Genomic DNA, 17,959 nt, shown 5'->3' on the forward strand with positions numbered 1-17,959 from the left:
CTGGAGTAAGACCGATAGACAAACGCGGCTGTTCCCTGGAGAGTGAAGGTGACACAGAAGAAATCACACACATGCCACCTCAACGCTCCGTCCCCAACCCCCTAACCTACCCCATCGCCGACCCGCACGCATATACGCCGGCGCCTACACTCGCTGGAAAAGATGTAGCCGACAGCAGAGTGAGCTGTTGACGGTGGTGCCAACTATGAGCGGAGAAAAGACTCTAATCCCTGTCAGAGGATAGAAAACCACTCAAAGCAAAACAATTAAAATGCTAATTTCACTTCCTCCTCTCTGCTCTCCTGTTAATGACTTAGCCAGGCAATGCAGTCTGAGTAACAACATGCATGTGTGCACGCTGGGTAATGACTTCTGTCCTATGTGACTTAAAGGTCAGGGGGTTGAAATATTAGCGAGGCTAAGTAATGTGTATATGATTGTTTTTGTTTTTTAATATTTCTTTTTTATAGCCTTTTTTTAACAAAGACAGGACAGTTGATAGGATCAGAAACTTGAGGCAATGAGAATGGGGAATGACATAGAGGGAAAGGAGCCACATGCTGCATTTGAACCTGGCCCACTTACTTAGAGGAAAACAGCCTTAGTATGTAGAGTCTGCAGACATAACCTCTCGGTTCACAGTAACCTGTTTATTCTTGTTTTTTAAGGGCCTAATTCACAATCCAATGAACAGCTTTTTTTACCCACTAAACCCATGAAGTGAGTCAGAAAGACTGAATTGGATTCACAAAACAAAACAGTGAAAAAGCAAATGCTCCCCTAACTGTGCTGCAGAGAAAACTACGTTTTGTGCTCTGGTGCTGTTTGTATATATTAAAATGGAGAGGAGTCTGGCTGCACCCACCAACCATTCATCTGAGATGCCGTCTCTTTCAGAACAGAAATTCACACTAAAACTTTTCAAATAAAGTTGGATTAAATTTCCATTTAGGGTTAGGGTACGTGTTATGGTAATGGTTAGGATACCAAAAGTTAAAAACTTAGCTGCAAAACCTAATTACACAATGTTTAATAAAGCAGAATAAACAGTTAGCTTACAGGAAAAAGGCTTGCCCTCTATGAAAACATTTTAACCCAGCAAGCGTAGCATAGCTCTGTAAGCTGCATAAGCTACGTAGCTAATATAGATATGTACCTAATGTTGCTAAAGATAAACTCACAAAGGAGCTATGTAGGCTACGTAAGCTACATAGCTAAGTGAGCTTTAGCTATGTTTGTTAAAGCTCATGTTGCTAAAGCGCACTTAGCTACATTGGCTTATGTGGTGACGTTACTTGCATATCTAGCTTAGCTATGATAACTTTAGCTAAAGCTTCTGAAGCTAAAGCGAGCCACTGTCCCATACTATGGATAATTTAATACTAGATAAGACCTCTGATCTTTTTCTCTGTCCTGTTTATGAAATTGTGCTTTGTCTGTAATCTTTGCAATGCATTTATTTCATAGATGTAACTGCCTGACTTTGTTTATGTGTAAAGTTGAATAAAAAAATCTACAACATTGTACTGGCAAAACACAGCACTTATATTCTGAAAACACAGCATCTCAGATGACAGTGTGTTAAAGGGCCCACTGCAAAAGTTACAGACTACACGACATTTTATTAATAAAACAGCTCTAATTTGGGATTAAATTATGCATAGACCTTTTTTAGAAGTAGTTACACACACTATGGCTTGCTTTGGCTTATTCACGTAAGCTAAAGCTAACATAGCTATGCTAGCTACAAGATAAATGTTTCTATGAAGTCAATGTAGCTGAGTGAGCTTTAGCAAACATAGCTTAAGCTAACAACGCTACATAGCTACATGTCTATGTAGTTTACGTAGCTGCTTTGTGAGCTTAGCTTTAGGTACATTAGCTATGTAGCTACATTATCTATTTAGCTCACACTGTAAAGAGAGCTATGCTTACTGTGCTACAGTGCTTCACAGAGAATGAACTTCTTTCCTGTTAGCAGACTGCTTACATTTTGTAACTAGGTTTTGCAGCTCAAGCCTTTACCTTTTAACTTTTGGTATCCTAACTCTTACCCAAACTCTAAATCTGATTTTATTTGGAAATTTTTAGCTTGTAATTCTGTTCTGAAAGAGCTGGTGTCTTAAATAAACGGTCTGTGATGATGATCATTGATGAAAATCAGCACACCACCTTTTGCTGTAGACCACCCTTTGCCACAAGTGGGAAGTGACTAACTCAGTGGACAACTTCAGTCATTGTGCAGAAGTGTGTAACAACAGACATGTTAGCCTTGTGTGTGTTAATGAGTGTGAAAAACAAACAAAACTTTCCCGTCTTCATGTGGAGTAAGGCGCCACCAGAGAGAAAGAGCAGCAGAAGAAGAAAAGAAAAGAAGAGAGGAAGACTTCTGAAATGGAGGGAAAGAGTGAGAGCGAGGTTTTGCCATTTTCTGTCTCCTGTAACATTAATAATTGAAAGCCAAGCAAAGCCTTTCTGCCTGCCGTTGTCTCGCTCTTTCTCTCCCCCGTCTTGCACAAACACACGTCAACAGCACACACATGCTCGCTCTTGTGCATTTGCAGACAGCTGTGGGCGGGTAAAGAGCATCCATAGGGGAATCTGTGACATCACAGCTCTGAAAACTTTCTAAATTATTAACAGTTGCAGCGCTATCATGCCGCCACACTCCCTTTCTCTTTCTCATATATGTTTGCATTTATAGCCTCACTGTATATCCCTCTGTGTGCATCCTGTCATGCATCCCTACCCACCATGCTTTTAATCTGTTATTTTGTGCCTACAGTCGTACTGGCAGTCACATTATTTATGGTCTGTTAACATGTATACTGGTTTGTGTGTCTTTGTGCCAAAAAAAGCATTGTATGTTACATGAAAAGGAAATGTTAACATGTGTCTACATTTGTAATCCTCTCCACTTCCTTTCTGCTTTGAGTTATAAGGCAACAGGTTACAGCCGTTACAGGTAAAGAAAAGTAACACACTGCATTTCTCTTTGGTATCACTGGATATAATTTCCCCCACCACTTCTTCTTCCTGCCTGCTAATAACAGTTAGAACTCAGGGCAACAGTCTTGCTGAGTATTAGCTTTAACAGAAAGTGTCTTCAGGCAGATGCTGACTCCCAATCCGTTCACTCATTGTAAAGTATTGGATGAGAGCCACACCTTTTATTGAAGCCTCCTTTTTTCTACTCCTCTAGTTTCCTCTAACTAAAAAGTGTCGTTGAGCTTCACTCATCTCTTGTCATGCTCCTATCCTTCCCTCTAGATGGGGAGACTGGAAAATCGCAGCCTGACACTGAAGTATCCAGTGTGGCCGCGCTTCAACTCCTTCGGCGATGCTGAGCTGGACGACAACCACCTGTCCATTGTCACCTTAGAGGAGAAACCTTTTGTCATTGTTGAGGACGTGGAGAGGCTCACGGGTACTTGCATGAGGAACTCGGTGCCCTGCAGGAAGCACATCAAAGAGTAAGTCTGCCGCTTGCCATTTTAGTTAGTTAGCTAACTAGCTAGCTAGCAAGCAAGCTTTGTCAAGTGACAAGTCTTTTAAAAAGAGGAATGTCTGAATTTCAAAATAAAGGTGTTTTTCATTTTTATATATCCTCCTGAGACCATGCACATATGGGACATTTAATTTTGGCTATCCTACAGCAAGGCAATAATGTTGCTGTTGGAATATTTGAGGTAATTGTGTGAAATGTTCCTTACAGTTTAACTAATTTGTTTGTAATTTTGGAAATTTTGCTTGCTAATTTTCAAGTATTTGCATGTAAATCTGGGATACATATAATCCTTTTTCTTCACTGTCATTCGAAGTTATGGGAAGATTTGCTTAATTTTTTTGGGGTCACTTTCGTGGGAGTTTCGAAAATAGGTTTGGATATTTTAGGGAATTTGTGTGAAGTTTTTTGGGGGGAATTTGCTTTGACTTTTTAAACAGTTGTATGTAATTATGTAATTATGTAATTTTTATGAATCTAAAAGAATTTCAGAGAATTGTTTGGATGTATGAGTAATTTTCTGTCGTTTTCGTGGAATTTTCAGGACATGTATTTGTAAATTTTTCTGGAATTTGATTTAGGGCGGATTTGCTTGAAATTTTGGGGAATTTGCTTGAAAATGTTCAAGTATTTTCACAATTTTTTTTGGAATTTAGGCTTTATGATAAGTTTTGCTGAAACATTTGGGGCAGTTAAAAAATGTTCATAAGGTTTCTCAGACAATTAAGGTAAGTTTTTTGAGGTTTTAGGGAATTTGTGAGGATTTTGGAAAGGAAAATTTCCAAGAAATTCAGAATTTCAGATTGTTTTAGTGAAAATGTGTTCATGTTTCATCTATCACAAAACTACAAGAAAAATGACTCCACCATACCTGAGGCTGAGCTTTTAACTTACCGTATGTTTCTTATCCCAAATATGGAAGAACCTAAAAAGGATTCCAAACAAAAGCTTAGGTCCCAGGAGGTTAAGAAAACTGAAGGGAATTAAATGGGCATTTTACGGTTTATTTTCAAGATATTGGAATTGCTAATTTTGCATTAGATTAAACTTTTTCTGCATTCTGAGACTTCATGTTTCATTCAATTTAATTTCTATGAGTGATATGAGGTTAGATGTCTTTTGTGCTTCCTGGTATTACTCTTTGAAATTAAAGTATTCCATGATAATAAAGAAGTAGAGGCTTTTATTGTGGATTGTGTCACCAGAAGAGAGTAGGGACTATTGGCCACTGCTTTGAGAGAGACCCAGCCCCAGCCAGTATCTTTTAATCATCCATGACTTAAGGCAAGCAAGATATGGGTCATACCCCACTTTTAGCAGGTAAAGACATTTGTTCCACTAGACTAGCCTTAAGTGACACCAAGACAACCCCTCCAGCAAATAGCTTGCACCCTGGCATTACCATACATTTGATTTCAGAGTGTGGCTACTTGTCTCTGTGTCAGAGCTAAAGTGGAAGAAGTCTGTGGGTAAATTTACAATATCTTTGTGAAAAATCACTCTGAACATTTTTAATAACCTGCCTGCCCAGTTTGCTCAACACTGAGCAAAAACACGACATTTAGCTTGCCGCTAATACGATGAAGGCAGTGACATTGGCAAACAGTAGACTGTATTAAGTTAACAAGTTCAGTTTTAGATCATCTATCAGTTATTTGGAGCTCATATTTTACTGAACCCTACATTTTGCCCTACCCCCCCAAAAAAATCATTATTCTACAAATGGTGAAAGGTCCACAAGGTACATGTGTATACATGAGTAAGAACTCTGCATTAGTACTTAAGTATTGTTAGATCTAAAGATTTAAAACTGTAGAAGTTCTAGGCTATACAACACAGTGATTTTAATATACTCTAGTCTACCTGTGATGCAGTCTATCATTGACAAACTTTTCCGTGAGAATGAATAAAAATAAAAAAAAATGCAAAAAATGTTATTTGGTAGTTAGAGGGTGACACAGATAGTATCTTGTTCTATATTCCCTTCAACACTCCTCTCTCTCTCGCTCCCTGAGCATAGGAAGAGGTGCACTGTGCGATCCATGCGGCAGCTTCTTTCTTCCCCTGAAAATGGAGGCAACTGCTGCACTCAGCACTTTCCTCGCCTCCTTACCAATTTTCTCTGTAACACCCAAATACTGCTAGCCTCTTGCTGTATTGTATTTCTCAAATTTGGGTGCACACGCAGTAGAAGTGGCTTAGGGTATGTGTGCCACTGAGTGGCATCAGTGTTGCTGTGTCAAAGCATGTAATTGGTTTGGAGATAATTTAATATTGTGGCTCTGCAATGGGAAATACACACTCAGGAACACACTAACAGTAAGATTATCATGTTCTCTACACAAACTGTGTCATTCTTAAGGCGGGATACATAGATGCATACAGAAATGGTCCGTATCTACTGCACTGACACACTGGCAGACCGATCTGATTAAGCAATCATAGAGTCCCAGGGAAGAGGCTACCGGAGATTTTCATCCAGAATCACTGTGAAGTAGGGCGGAGGATAAAGCATCTCCAAGGAGGAAAATAAACACACGCACCCACACACATACAAGCTCATATACACTCTTGTTGCCACATGTCCACTCACTCACAGGCCAGTGCGTTCAGATGCGTTCAACTCTCCCACAGCGCAATTTCCACTCAAGCATCCATAGTGTCCATTTGGAGAAAAGAAGGATGGATGAAGGGAAGGGAAGAGGGAGGAATGATGGAGAGGCCGGATTGAGGGATGGAGGCCTATCCATGCATGCAGAACTACAAATTCACTCATCCAGGCTGAGCCTAAGAACAAGCAACACTCAAGCTAACGCACACATATACCCCGCGACGCCCTCTCTGGAGACCCCTCGGGCCTTGTAGTGTTTCTATATCAAGTTGGCCTGGCAACTTCACAAACAGCCTCCATAACATCACATGCTCTCACTCTCTGAACTGTACAGTGGCCTGCTGAAATGGGTACACAGTGTGCATGATTGCAGCTATCATAGTTCTGGCCTGTGCACTTCCTCTGTCATCACCCCCACCAGCGGAACCAGCCACAAATTCAGCTTTCAGAATCCATTTCCTGCACCAGCACTCCCTATACCAAACTGACCTTTTTCTAGTAAGGTAAACACCTATTATTATTATTATTATTATTATTATTATTATTATCATATTATCAACATTTAGAATTATGAAGCATTCAAAGCAAAAACAAACAACCTGAACCATCCCTTGGCTTTATTTATAGGAAACAAATTTTAGATTAAATGATGGTGCTTATAGATCAGGCACCATGCTATCACAAACATCATGATGTCATCTGCATAAAGTGCTGTTTTTTCACAAGTTTTCATTATAGTTTAATCTTTATTTTCTTATGCTTCCATGGTTCCATGAAATATTCCGTACAATTTAAGTACAGTACTGTGCAGAACTTTTAGGCATGTTTGGGACAAAAATTTAGGCTAAAATATGTCAGGCAATGGTGAGTAAGCCCACTTTAGGGCACCATTGGGCAGGAAGGGGGATTGACACAACCCATTTCATGCTCTGGATGTCCTTGCATATTACCTTGGACATGGGAAATAATCTTTTGAAAAAATAAAATCCACACTATAAGGGCAGAGTAAGACGTGGATGAAGTGAGTAAGCATGGCCTTGGGTGCCATCTGCGAGGAAATAGGGTTGCCACAAGCCCTTGGTGGTGCTGTGGATGTCCCAAGGGCCTGAAAACCACTAGCATTATTCCTATGCATTACTAGGGGTGAAAGGCCCCAACAAAAGTCTTTATAGTCCTTGCTTCGTGCACTGAGGCACAGCTTGTTGGAATAGAAAAGGGCCTTCGCTCAGCTGTTGCCACAAAGTTGGAAGCATAGCATTGTCTTGTATGCTGAAGCATTAAGATAGCCCTTCACTGGGGAAAGGGCCTAGAAGCGTGATTCTTCACTCCACAGAACATGTTTCAACTGCTCCACACTGAAAAGTGTGCTTTACACCACTCCATCTGACCATTAGCACTGGACTTGGTGATGTGAGCAGCTGCTCGGCCATGAAAACCCGTTCCATGAAGCTCTCACCTCACGGTTTTTGTGCCTAACATTAATGCCAGTGGAAGTTCAGAACTCTTTGTAGACACACCATGCTCCTTAGCAGTGGTTGACCCTACTCTGTGATTTTACATTATCTTCCACTTTACATCTGAGTTGCTGTTGTTCCTAAACGCTTCCACATTCTTATAGTATCACTTACAGTTGACTGGGATATCCAGCCGGGATGAAATTTCATGAACCATCTTAATGCAAAGGCAGCATACATCACAGTACCACGCTTGAAGTCACTGAGCTTTTCAGAACGATTTCTGACGATTTGATTTTATACACCAGTGACAATAGGTTTGATTCAAACACCTGAATTCCAATCAAACTTGCATTAACAGGTGTGGCCAAATACTTTTGTCCATGCAGTGCATTTTGAAGCATCTCTTTTCAAATAGGAGAAAAACAGGACATCCCCAAATATTAAAAAGAAATACTCAACACTACTCCATCAGCTCTTATAAGAGCATCATAACAAAAATTCTCCATATCTTCATATTTAACTTATCTCTTGGCCAGACGTGTTTTTTAATAATGAAACATATCCCAAGTCATACATTTTATTTATTGCATACCATTTACCATAAATAATAGTCTGCCAAATCATTCTTTTCTTATGTTTGTAAGGATCTACTGTACTAGAATTTGCTTGATATTAAGCCACTTTGTTCCTTTTTAGGCATTTGGAGCTTGTTGTTGGGGACAGGGGTGCTCCCCAGGACGTTTTGGGCAGTCAAAATCGATTTTGCTGCTATTTTATTCACTCCTGGCCACTTAAATGCAAAATACAATTCTTATTCACTGGATGCTTTTCAGATGTATACCTCATACATTACTATATGTGTGGTGACCTTGGAGCAGGACACCCCAGGCACCTGCTTAATAGGCAATCTGCCTACGCTTGGTTTTAATTCACTGTATTATAATACACAGGGTAAGATGATGGACTCTAAGGGTTTACACATCTTAAAACCTATGCCTGCCAGATCAGGCTATACTCATACCTCAGATGTGTGGTCTGACCTCGTCCTTGAGCTTCTGTTTTAGAATATTCAGGAAACAAAACATGTACATTTTGCCAGATTTCACCGACAAGAAGTATTTTTGAAATGGTTTAGATGTAAATTAGATTCACTTTAAGGTAGCGCTATTAGCTTTTAGAATAATTAACGTGCTTTTAATGGTATACAATCATCCAATGTGCCAGGACAACATTCTAAAAAAAGTAATTCCCTACTACCTAACAGATCAGTGCCTGGCTCTTTAGAAAAAGATCTTCTCTCTTATGAGAACTACAAAAAGTAAACTTGATTCAAGTCAGAAAAGAGGAAAGTATTCCACTTTAGATGGCATACGTTTGACAGATTGGTGGTGACTCTAGGGGTGATACAGGAGTTCTCACTCAGAGCAAGAATCAGCTAATGTTTTCCAACATCACAGAGTTCTGCAAAAGTTTCAGAGTTTAATGTAACTGCAGAGTCACGACTGGACGGGTGGAGTTTCTTCCTCTCCATTTGTCAACTTTGTGCATAGGTTGTTGTTAAACAAAAGGACGAGGTTAGATTCTCCTAATTAGCACATATCTGAAAGGTAAATGAGAGTCCCAGGTGGCTGCGAGTTGATGTGCGCTCTCATACGAGCCTGAACTCTGCTGCTCTCACATTTCAGCTCCACAGATGGTGCAGGGCTTGCAGATGCAGTGCCGTCATAAACCTCCTTCTCCGGAGAGACAGGGAGGTAGAAGGAACATATTTTTCAAGTCTTCTGATGTCATTCCTGAATAGAACAACTTGAACTTAAAGGTGAAATAGTCCCAGGGTGACATCTGAGCATTGGTGCATTTTACAAGTGGAATAGAACGAAGAGTAAAGCATTTTTGTCACTGGGAGGGAGATTACCCAGAAGTCTTCTGTTTGTTTTATATCAGAAGATGTCTGATGCTCTATATGGTACACTTTCACTCCTTGCTGATGTTGTGTGCTTTTTGTGTGTTTTTCAGCAATACAACAGAGGCTGGTGGGACATACATCAAGAAGTGCTGTAAAGGCTTCTGCATTGATATTCTGAAGAAGATTGCAAAGTACGTTAAGTTCACCTATGACCTGTACCTGGTAACCAATGGCAAGCATGGCAAGAAGATCAACAATGTCTGGAATGGGATGGTGGGAGAGGTAAGAAAACACCATGTATGGACATCAATTATGAACCCAAGCTTTAATAACCAGTGTGTTTCAGGTATAAATTAATACATTTAACTATAAAAGAAAGAATGGGTTGGATGTGGCTCAATATGGGTGAACATCAATCTCTTTGTTTTTTTCAGTTCCTAGTACATTTCAGCAACCCAAGCAAAAGTCAACCAGTTGCACATGCTCTGTCTCAGCAGAGACTTACACACAAAGCACACTCTAGTAACAAATCACTCCCTCTCTAGTGGGTGGCACTGTACAGCCAACAAATTTTAATTTTGAGATGAGAAAGCCTAAATTCAAGAATAAAGCTGTTCCCCAAATGCTGTTTAAAAATATGAATGAAAAACATGGGAAAAAGTGTCGCCACAAAGGCAGTTTGATATTGAATTAGGGAATAAAAAAAGATACATTAAAAAAGATTTTTGTTTTTGAATTGAAAAAATGGGATAGCGAACTGTTTTATTGAATTGTTTTCTATTATCAATTAAATATAAAAATAAATTATATACAAATTATCATTTTTTGTTTTCTGTTTCTTTTTTATTTCAGTTTGAAATTACTTGATTGCATTTTTTTATCATTCAGCTTAGTTTTTCATTTTTTGATAACAGTTTCTCATTGTTAAATTTCTGTTTTGTTTTTTTTCCGATTTTTTTATTTCTCTTTCTCAGTTATTTAAGTTTGTCATTTTTTAAATTGCGCTTTCTTTGTTGTTTTATATGTGTTTCATAGTTGTGTTTTTCATTTATTATTTCAGTTTGTCAGTTTTTTATTGCAGTTTCTTGTTTTTTTGGATCTCCTTTCTCTTTTTGGGATTCAGTCTGTCTTTTATTGCAGTTTCTTGTGGTTTCTATTTGTTTTTGTTTCTTGTTCCTTATAACTGATTTCAGTTAGTCATATTTTGCTGCAGTTTTGCCTTTGTTGTCTCATTCCCCATTTTTAAATTTTAATTTGCCATTTTTTATTGCAGTTTTTTGTGTGTTTTTGCTTGTTTTTTGGTCTCCTTTCTAATTTTCTTTATCAGTTGTTTATGTTTTGATAGCATTTTTCTTCTTTTTGTCCCTCATTTCATGTTTTTTGATTTTGATTTGCCATTTTTTGATACGTTTCTAATTTTTTTCTATGGTTTATTGCTTCTCGTTTGTTGATTTAAGTTTGTCATTTTTTCATTGCAGTTTCTCGTCTTTGTTTTCGGTTTCTCGTTATTTGATCGCAGCTTAGCATTGTTTTTGATTGCTGTATCTCATTCTTCTATTTCATTTATCATTTTAATTGCAGTTTGTAGTTCATTTCTTTTTGTTTTATTTTCATCTTTTCAAACAAAAATTAGTATCTGAGAAACAGTTCATTTTTGAAAAATATGTTTATCTCAAGGGAGGATGAGTGATTGGAAATTTTAATTATGAGACACCCCCAATCCAAAAAAAAAAAGAAAGAAAGAAAAAAAATGAGGATACAACAATTTTTTTCCCCTCAATTTAATATCAAACAGAAATCAAGACAGACAAATGATTTGAATTTTTTTTTTTTTTTAATATTTAATAGTGAAAAAAGGTAGTTATGTTATTTTTCAGTCTACAAATGAAAATGACATAACTATTTGTTTTTCATTTATCCTGTTTTGGCTTCTTAAATTTAATAATGGATTTTTTAAAAGGGCACATTTTTGGTTTTTGTCTTCCTATTTTAAATCTGTAAGTGGGAAACATCTTGTTTCTTGTTTTCAGCTTTGTCATTTCACAATAAGAATCATTTGGCAGTAAAATGTACTGACCTCTCTAGTGCATCTTTGCAATTCAACAGCACATGCTCAGGTTGTTATATGACACCAAAGATCCTATCTAGAAAACATAAAACCTCTAATTTCCTAATATACTCGCCCATGGTAGAAGCAAAAGAAATAATGGAATAATATTGAAATGAACAGCAAGTCAATCTCAGGAAGTCAAGACATCTGTTATGTACATGCTACCCATATGTTGGTCTCTATTATTGCATGAAGTTTACATTCCCATGTTAAACTGAAACTTATTCAGACTTCAGTTGTGTAACTCAAAAATCAGGTCAGAAGCAGCCTCAGTTGCACAATGCATGCCTGGCTGAGGCTAAAATGGCCCAAATATAGAGTTAAACTCAAAAGGCATTTAATTTGCTGAGCTGTAGTCCCTTGTCTTGGATGTGGCTTAATAAGGGTAAATTGCACTTTGTTAGTAGTATCACTTCTAGTTTGTAGTACCCTTATACTTGGTAATCCAAGCCCTGGCTGAGAGGACATTAGAAGTCTTTGAAAGACAGGATTTCCCTGCACCTTGTGTTCCAAAAGCTTCAAGTACAGACATTGCAAATGTTTGGCTTCAGCTGTGAGGCTTTGGCACCAACCATAAAAGCTCAGAAAGTAAACAGATCTCAGCTACTCCTGCAGAGAACTCCTTTGCATATCTTTAATTAGCAGTAGGTAGCATCCTGGAGTTCATTTGAGGCCTGTAAACTTTATTTCTGTCTATATTTTTTATGACAGAACTTTATTCACTCAGTTAAAGTTCATCTGGCATTCATCTTATTTAGAAGTAATTCCCTGTAAACGTATTGATTAAGAGGCTGCCTTAGCCAATTAACCTAAAAAAACTTTATTGATATAGAGTTAGTAATATTCTCCTGGATTCAGCTGTGTGTAGATTTTTCACTCTATAATGTCTGTTTTCCTCTTCTTATTTCTTCCTCTTTCTTTGCCTTCGCCCTCTGCAGGTGGTCTATAAGAAAGCCGTCATGGCCGTCGGATCTCTGACGATCAATGAGGAGCGTTCTGAGGTCATCGATTTCTCCGTCCCGTTCGTGGAAACCGGGATCAGCGTCATGGTCTCCCGTAGCAATGGAACCGTCTCCCCGTCAGCCTTTCTCGGTAACTGTCACAGAGCAGCTGTTTGCTTTGTTGTCGGACTTTGGGGAGAGGGAGAGGAGGATGCATTTGTTTGCTTTTCCAGTGTGTGAGTCCAGGATAGAGGATGATATTTGTCTTTGGTGTGTTCACTGAGATACAAAGCTGACAACACAATTCAGTCCTGATACACAGCTGTCAATACTTTCTCTTTCATCGGGGGGGATTTAGCTCGACTCTTGCTTCCTATCACAATGACTCACTTACTTGAGAGGGACTTAAACTCGGGATTTTAACCTGACTGACCATGGATATCCCTGCTACAGCTGCTCAGTCACGTCCATTTGATGTGAGGCGCTTCATCGACATCTTAGCTCCTGCACAGACAAACAGGAAACCACTTACTCAGACGCACACAGACACAAACAAGTACACACTCTGACATGTCTGCAGCATGCATTTACTGCTGTGAAAGTGGCAATTATAAAGGCTTAGCGGGAAGACCCCAAAATGGCTGCTTGCCAGCGCAAACACACAAGGTGCACGGCCCTGTGCCAGTGCTGCTCTCCCATACATTAGAGCAGGATTTAATCTCTGCGGTAGCGCTGTGAGCTCAGAGGGAGGACAGGACTGCTGACACCAGGGCTTCCTATACCGTACGCCTCCTCACCCTGTCAAATGGGAAAGTGCGCCCGTGCGACTGCAAGCATGTCTGCGTGTAAGAAAAGGGGGGGGGGGCGTGCAAACATGCAGGAGTCAGCTTGTTATCCATGCAGTTTATACTTTGCATATGATTGATTTATTCATCCAGTTCATGGAAAGATAGAAAGTAAGCGAGCATGAATCAGAAAAGTGATGTGTAAGATATAAAAATTTAATCTAACATGTGTTAATACTTAATCTGTGCCCTCTTTATTTCTCTTTTCTTCCCTTCAGAGCCATTCAGTGCATCAGTGTGGGTGATGATGTTTGTGATGCTCTTACTGGTGACTGCAATGGCCGTGTTCATGTTTGAGTACATCAGTCCTCTTGGCTTCAACAGAAACTTGGCACAGGGGAAAGGTAAGCACGCACATGAAGCCCTGTCTTACTCTGAAAACAATGCACATCCTAAAACTAGCATGTCCCATATCTCCTGGTTTGTCTTTCTCTAAATCACTTCTTTTTCTCTCTCTGCTCTTCTCCTCAGACCCTCATGGCCCTTCCTTCACCATGGGCAAAGCCGTCTGGCTGCTTTGGGGTCTGGTCTTCAACAACTCTGTGCCAGTGCAAAACCCAAAAGGAACCACTAGCAAGTTCATAGTGTCCGTGTGGGCCTTCTTTGCTGTGATCTTTCTGGCTTCCTACACTGCCAACCTGGCTGCCTTCATGATCCAGGAGGAGTTTGTCGACCAAGTCACAGGTCTCTCTGATAATAAGGTAATGGATAAACAATTTTCAAAATATACTTCTTGCAGGTTTACTGGCTAAATGTTGTTTATCAGAAGGGAAGTTAGTCTCAGTAGTCATATGCCCAGCCAGCTAATGACCAGCTGATCCTAAGTATTGCCTCCTAGCTCCAACAGCCAGTCACGGCTCTTTCTCTCAACACAACAGTGCATTTAAATATAATGTTCTTCTCATTAATTCCTGCTTGCATTAATGCTGACGCACCACACTTCTGCTGCTGGCAAAGCTTCAACTCCCCCACCCCAGCCTCCTCTTTTATAGCATAAACCATGTTGCGCCCTCATATTTAGATTAAGCTTCTACTATCTAGGCTGTACACTTTTTTTTTTTTTTTTTTTTTTTTTACTAATTTGTCATATTCAGTATGAATTGTCATTAATGAATCTATCCATGTGGGGGTTTATAGCCGTGTGTTCCCTGGAAAATCAAAGCATGCTGCTTGACTGTATGGAGGGAGCATCTTTGATAAAATGGTAAAATGTATGACAAGAACACTCCTGACTGAACTATTTTCAGCAGTCAAATAACGTGACTGCTTTTACATAAATGTGAGAGTAATATAAATTAAAAGTATCTGGCAAATCATTATCAGTTGATCACTTTTTGGTTGATAAGCTTCTATAAAGATGATATAAACAGATATTGATGTGGAAATTCTGGACAAATTTCAAGTTAAGAAAGCTGAAAGTGCCTATAAAATGTATCCCCCCTCTTGGATGTTTTACTTTTTTTATTGATTTTATAGATCAGTTGGCCAATTGGTGCCAGTAGTATCCCAGTTAGTGAAATGGGGATCACCTGAGTGCAGTGAATGTGGCTCAAGTGATTATAGTATAAAGACATCTGTATCTGGAAGGTCCATTCACTGGTTCATCAGTATTCCTGGCTACCATTACACCATGAAGACAAAAGAACACTCCAAGCAGCTCAGAGAAAAGGTAATTGAAAAGTGTAAGTCAGGGGATAGATACAAAAATGTTTCCAAGACACACCATCCTCCGAAGCTCAGTTAAATCCAACATCAAGGAGACTAGTGAGAGAGGCCACTGAGACAACTATGACTACTCTAAAGGAGTTACAAGCATCGGCAGCTGAGATGAGACTCTAAACGACAATTGTTGCCTGGGTTCTTCACGAGTCAAAGCTTTATGGGAGAGTGGCAAAGAGAAAGCCACCGTTGAAGAAAACTCATATTAGTTTATATGTCTGATGAGACCAAAATGATACATTTTGGCCATCAGACAAACACCAAACAGTGAAAATCACCACAAACAAGCAGCTGGTTTCTCAGCAGCTGGTCCTGGAAGGCTTGTAAAGATAGATGGTATAATGAATGCGGAAGAATACAAGAAAATCTTGGAGGACAAACTTATTCAGTCTGCAGGAGAACTACGGCTCTAGACCACCTGTCATACAACGAAAGTTACATAGAAATGGTTTAAAGACAATAAGGTGAATGTTCTGGTGTAGCCATCCAATGGGGTTAATACTTTTTTATAGGCACTGCCCTTTATTTGTTACCAGATTGACTTTTTAAATGTGAAACCTGCTCTCAAATGGGAGTGGGTTCATGTAGTTGACATGTAAAAGCTGTCCGGTCATTTGAGACTCGTTTCAGAAAAGCTGTTAAAGAGGAGCAGCTATCCTCTTAGCTCAGTACAAGACGCTTCAAGACTATTGTTTCCTTTTGTTATGCTAATGTGGTAGTAGGAGGTCTGAACTAAGGCCCCGTCCCCACGAAGACGAAAACGATATGTTTCCCTTTCGTTTTGAAAAGTTTTCTGTAAAGACGGGATCGTTTCAGGAAATATCCACGTAAGCACAGAACCACTGAAAACACTGTAGTGCATTTGCCAAGCCTGTATGTGGCGCTGTAATGCTGCCCTGGAAATGCACCAAAAGAGAGAAGAAGATCACAGAAAACTGACTCAAACTTTCTTGTAGTTACCCTTCTGGTTGTTCCATCCCTGCACTTACCCTTACTCACTCAACTCAAGTGCCATGGAGGGATCGAGTAGTTGACATTTTCTGCTGCAACCTTCTCTTTTTAAGCTTTCTTCCCGATTGATCATTCTGATCCCTGACCGGTTTTACTGAACTCTCTGTGACATTCTAACGAGCTCTGAAAACATGCAGTACATCATCGGCATCAGCGGCGACCAACGGAGAAAACCACCCTCACCAACAGATTAATCAAAAACCTGTCCAACTGTTGTGTGGTCCATCAGGATGACTTCTTCAAGCCCCACAGTCAGATTGAAGTTGGTGAAGATGGCTTTAAGCAGTACGATGTCATCAACGCTCTGGACATGGATGCCATGATTAGTATGATCTACACAGGGTTGGATAACCCGGTGAAGTTTGAGAAATCTCATGGCGTTAATAACACCCTGGACACTGAGCTCGTCCCAAAGTTTGACACTAAGGAAGAGGAGACTCACATTCTTATTGTGGAAGGCTTTCTGCTTTACACCTACAAACCTTTGATCGACATGCTGAACCAACGTTACTTTATTTCCATCCCATACAAAGAATGCAAAAAGAGGAGGTGCTCTAGGAACTACACGGTGCCAGATCCACCCGGCCTGTTCGATGGCCACACCTGGCCCATGTATTTGAAACACAAGAGTGGTGGTAAAGGAACATCAGATTTTGCTGTAGAAGCCATAACAAGCCATAACGAGCTCAGTAGCTTCTGCAGCACGAACACAACCCTGTAATCTGCCATTGTTGTTTTGTTCTTAAGAGAGCTCCGCTATGTGTGACGTAATTGTTTCAAGAAAGATGCCACTGGCCATCCACACAGAGAGGAAATGGTAGTCGTTTATGGATTTGTGCACTCTGGGACCTGTTTTCAAGAAGTATCATTTACAGTCACCCAAAACGCCATTTCAGTGTTGATGAAACGCCAATATGACAATAAACTTTTGCACATACTTCTTAATTCGTCTCCGTGTGGACAGGGCCTAAGTAATTTCTGATACTGATTATCATACTGATTTATGTTGGCAGTACATATTGTAGTTTTAAATTTTTAGGTGGTAGACATAAGGACACATAATATTTTGAGTTTGCCCTACACCTTATTAAAACCTTATCCATTAAATTACCATCCTTTGGATAAAAAATACTGAAGGCTTTTGATTCATAGTGCAAATAACTCTGATGGTGTTTCAAATCCTAGATGGCATTTGTAACTGTTTCTAAATTTTGAGGCATTTTTTTCCTGGTAGAAGAAGTTCTATCTCTTAGCATGTATTTCATGTCCAAATCAGAACGTCTGTCATAAACATGGATACATTACTGTGTCAAAATTGTGATAATATACACTGAAATATCAGAATTTTTGCATAAGAAAGGGACAGTTTAAATACATAGAGAATATAGAGAGGAAATGTGGTCAGTGCTGGAGGAGGACGACTGGCTGAAAGATTACAAGAAAAGGTCAAGCCAAATGTAGAGAAATAGCAAAGAAAGGCTAGACAAAAGGGTAGAGAGTTCCCGAGGAGAGGGAGACAGATGTATGAGGAGACTCTTCCAAGGAGAGAGCATTTGAGACTGATGTAGAGGGTTTTGACAACACGCAGAAGGAGGGAGGGGGGGAGGAAGGAAGGAGGGAGGCACGGAATAAAGGGTAAAGCAACTGGCAGGAGGGCGACTGAGGAATAGCGAGAGGCCAAGACACACAAGATGTTACAAGACAACAAACGGACAGATATGGGCCAGGTTGATGGCTGGGGTGGGGAGAAAGGAATGGCACATGTATGGAGGGAGGAAGTAAAGGAGATATGGAGAGACAGGGAGGGTCAGGGAAGAAAGGAACCAGACAAAGAGGGTAAATGGCCGTTCAGGC

At 39.7% G+C, this 17,959-nt stretch overlaps 2 protein-coding genes across 2 annotated transcripts in view; both read left to right on the forward strand.

Annotated features, from left to right (window-relative positions):
- The window catches only part of grin2aa (glutamate receptor, ionotropic, N-methyl D-aspartate 2A, a), a 275,736-nt gene that overhangs the window by 212,548 nt on the left and 45,229 nt on the right, over positions 1-17,959 (forward strand). Inside the window, exons 7-11 of the mRNA XM_041778235.1 lie at positions 3,271-3,473; positions 9,590-9,761; positions 12,528-12,681; positions 13,594-13,719; positions 13,847-14,076. Of these exons, the coding sequence (XP_041634169.1) occupies positions 3,271-3,473; positions 9,590-9,761; positions 12,528-12,681; positions 13,594-13,719; positions 13,847-14,076 (885 nt within the window). The remainder of the gene's footprint in view (positions 1-3,270; positions 3,474-9,589; positions 9,762-12,527; positions 12,682-13,593; positions 13,720-13,846; positions 14,077-17,959) is intronic.
- LOC121529290 (nicotinamide riboside kinase 2-like) lies at positions 15,082-16,730 on the forward strand (the record flags this gene model as incomplete). The annotated part of the gene is made up of 2 exons (XM_041817089.1): positions 15,082-15,139; positions 16,243-16,730. Coding segments are annotated over exons 1-2 (546 nt in total), but the record flags the coding sequence as incomplete, so codon positions are not given.

This window comes from Cheilinus undulatus, linkage group 21 (genome assembly GCF_018320785.1).
Source record: "Cheilinus undulatus linkage group 21, ASM1832078v1, whole genome shotgun sequence".
In the NCBI taxonomy this organism is placed as follows: domain Eukaryota; kingdom Metazoa; phylum Chordata; class Actinopteri; order Labriformes; family Labridae; genus Cheilinus; species Cheilinus undulatus.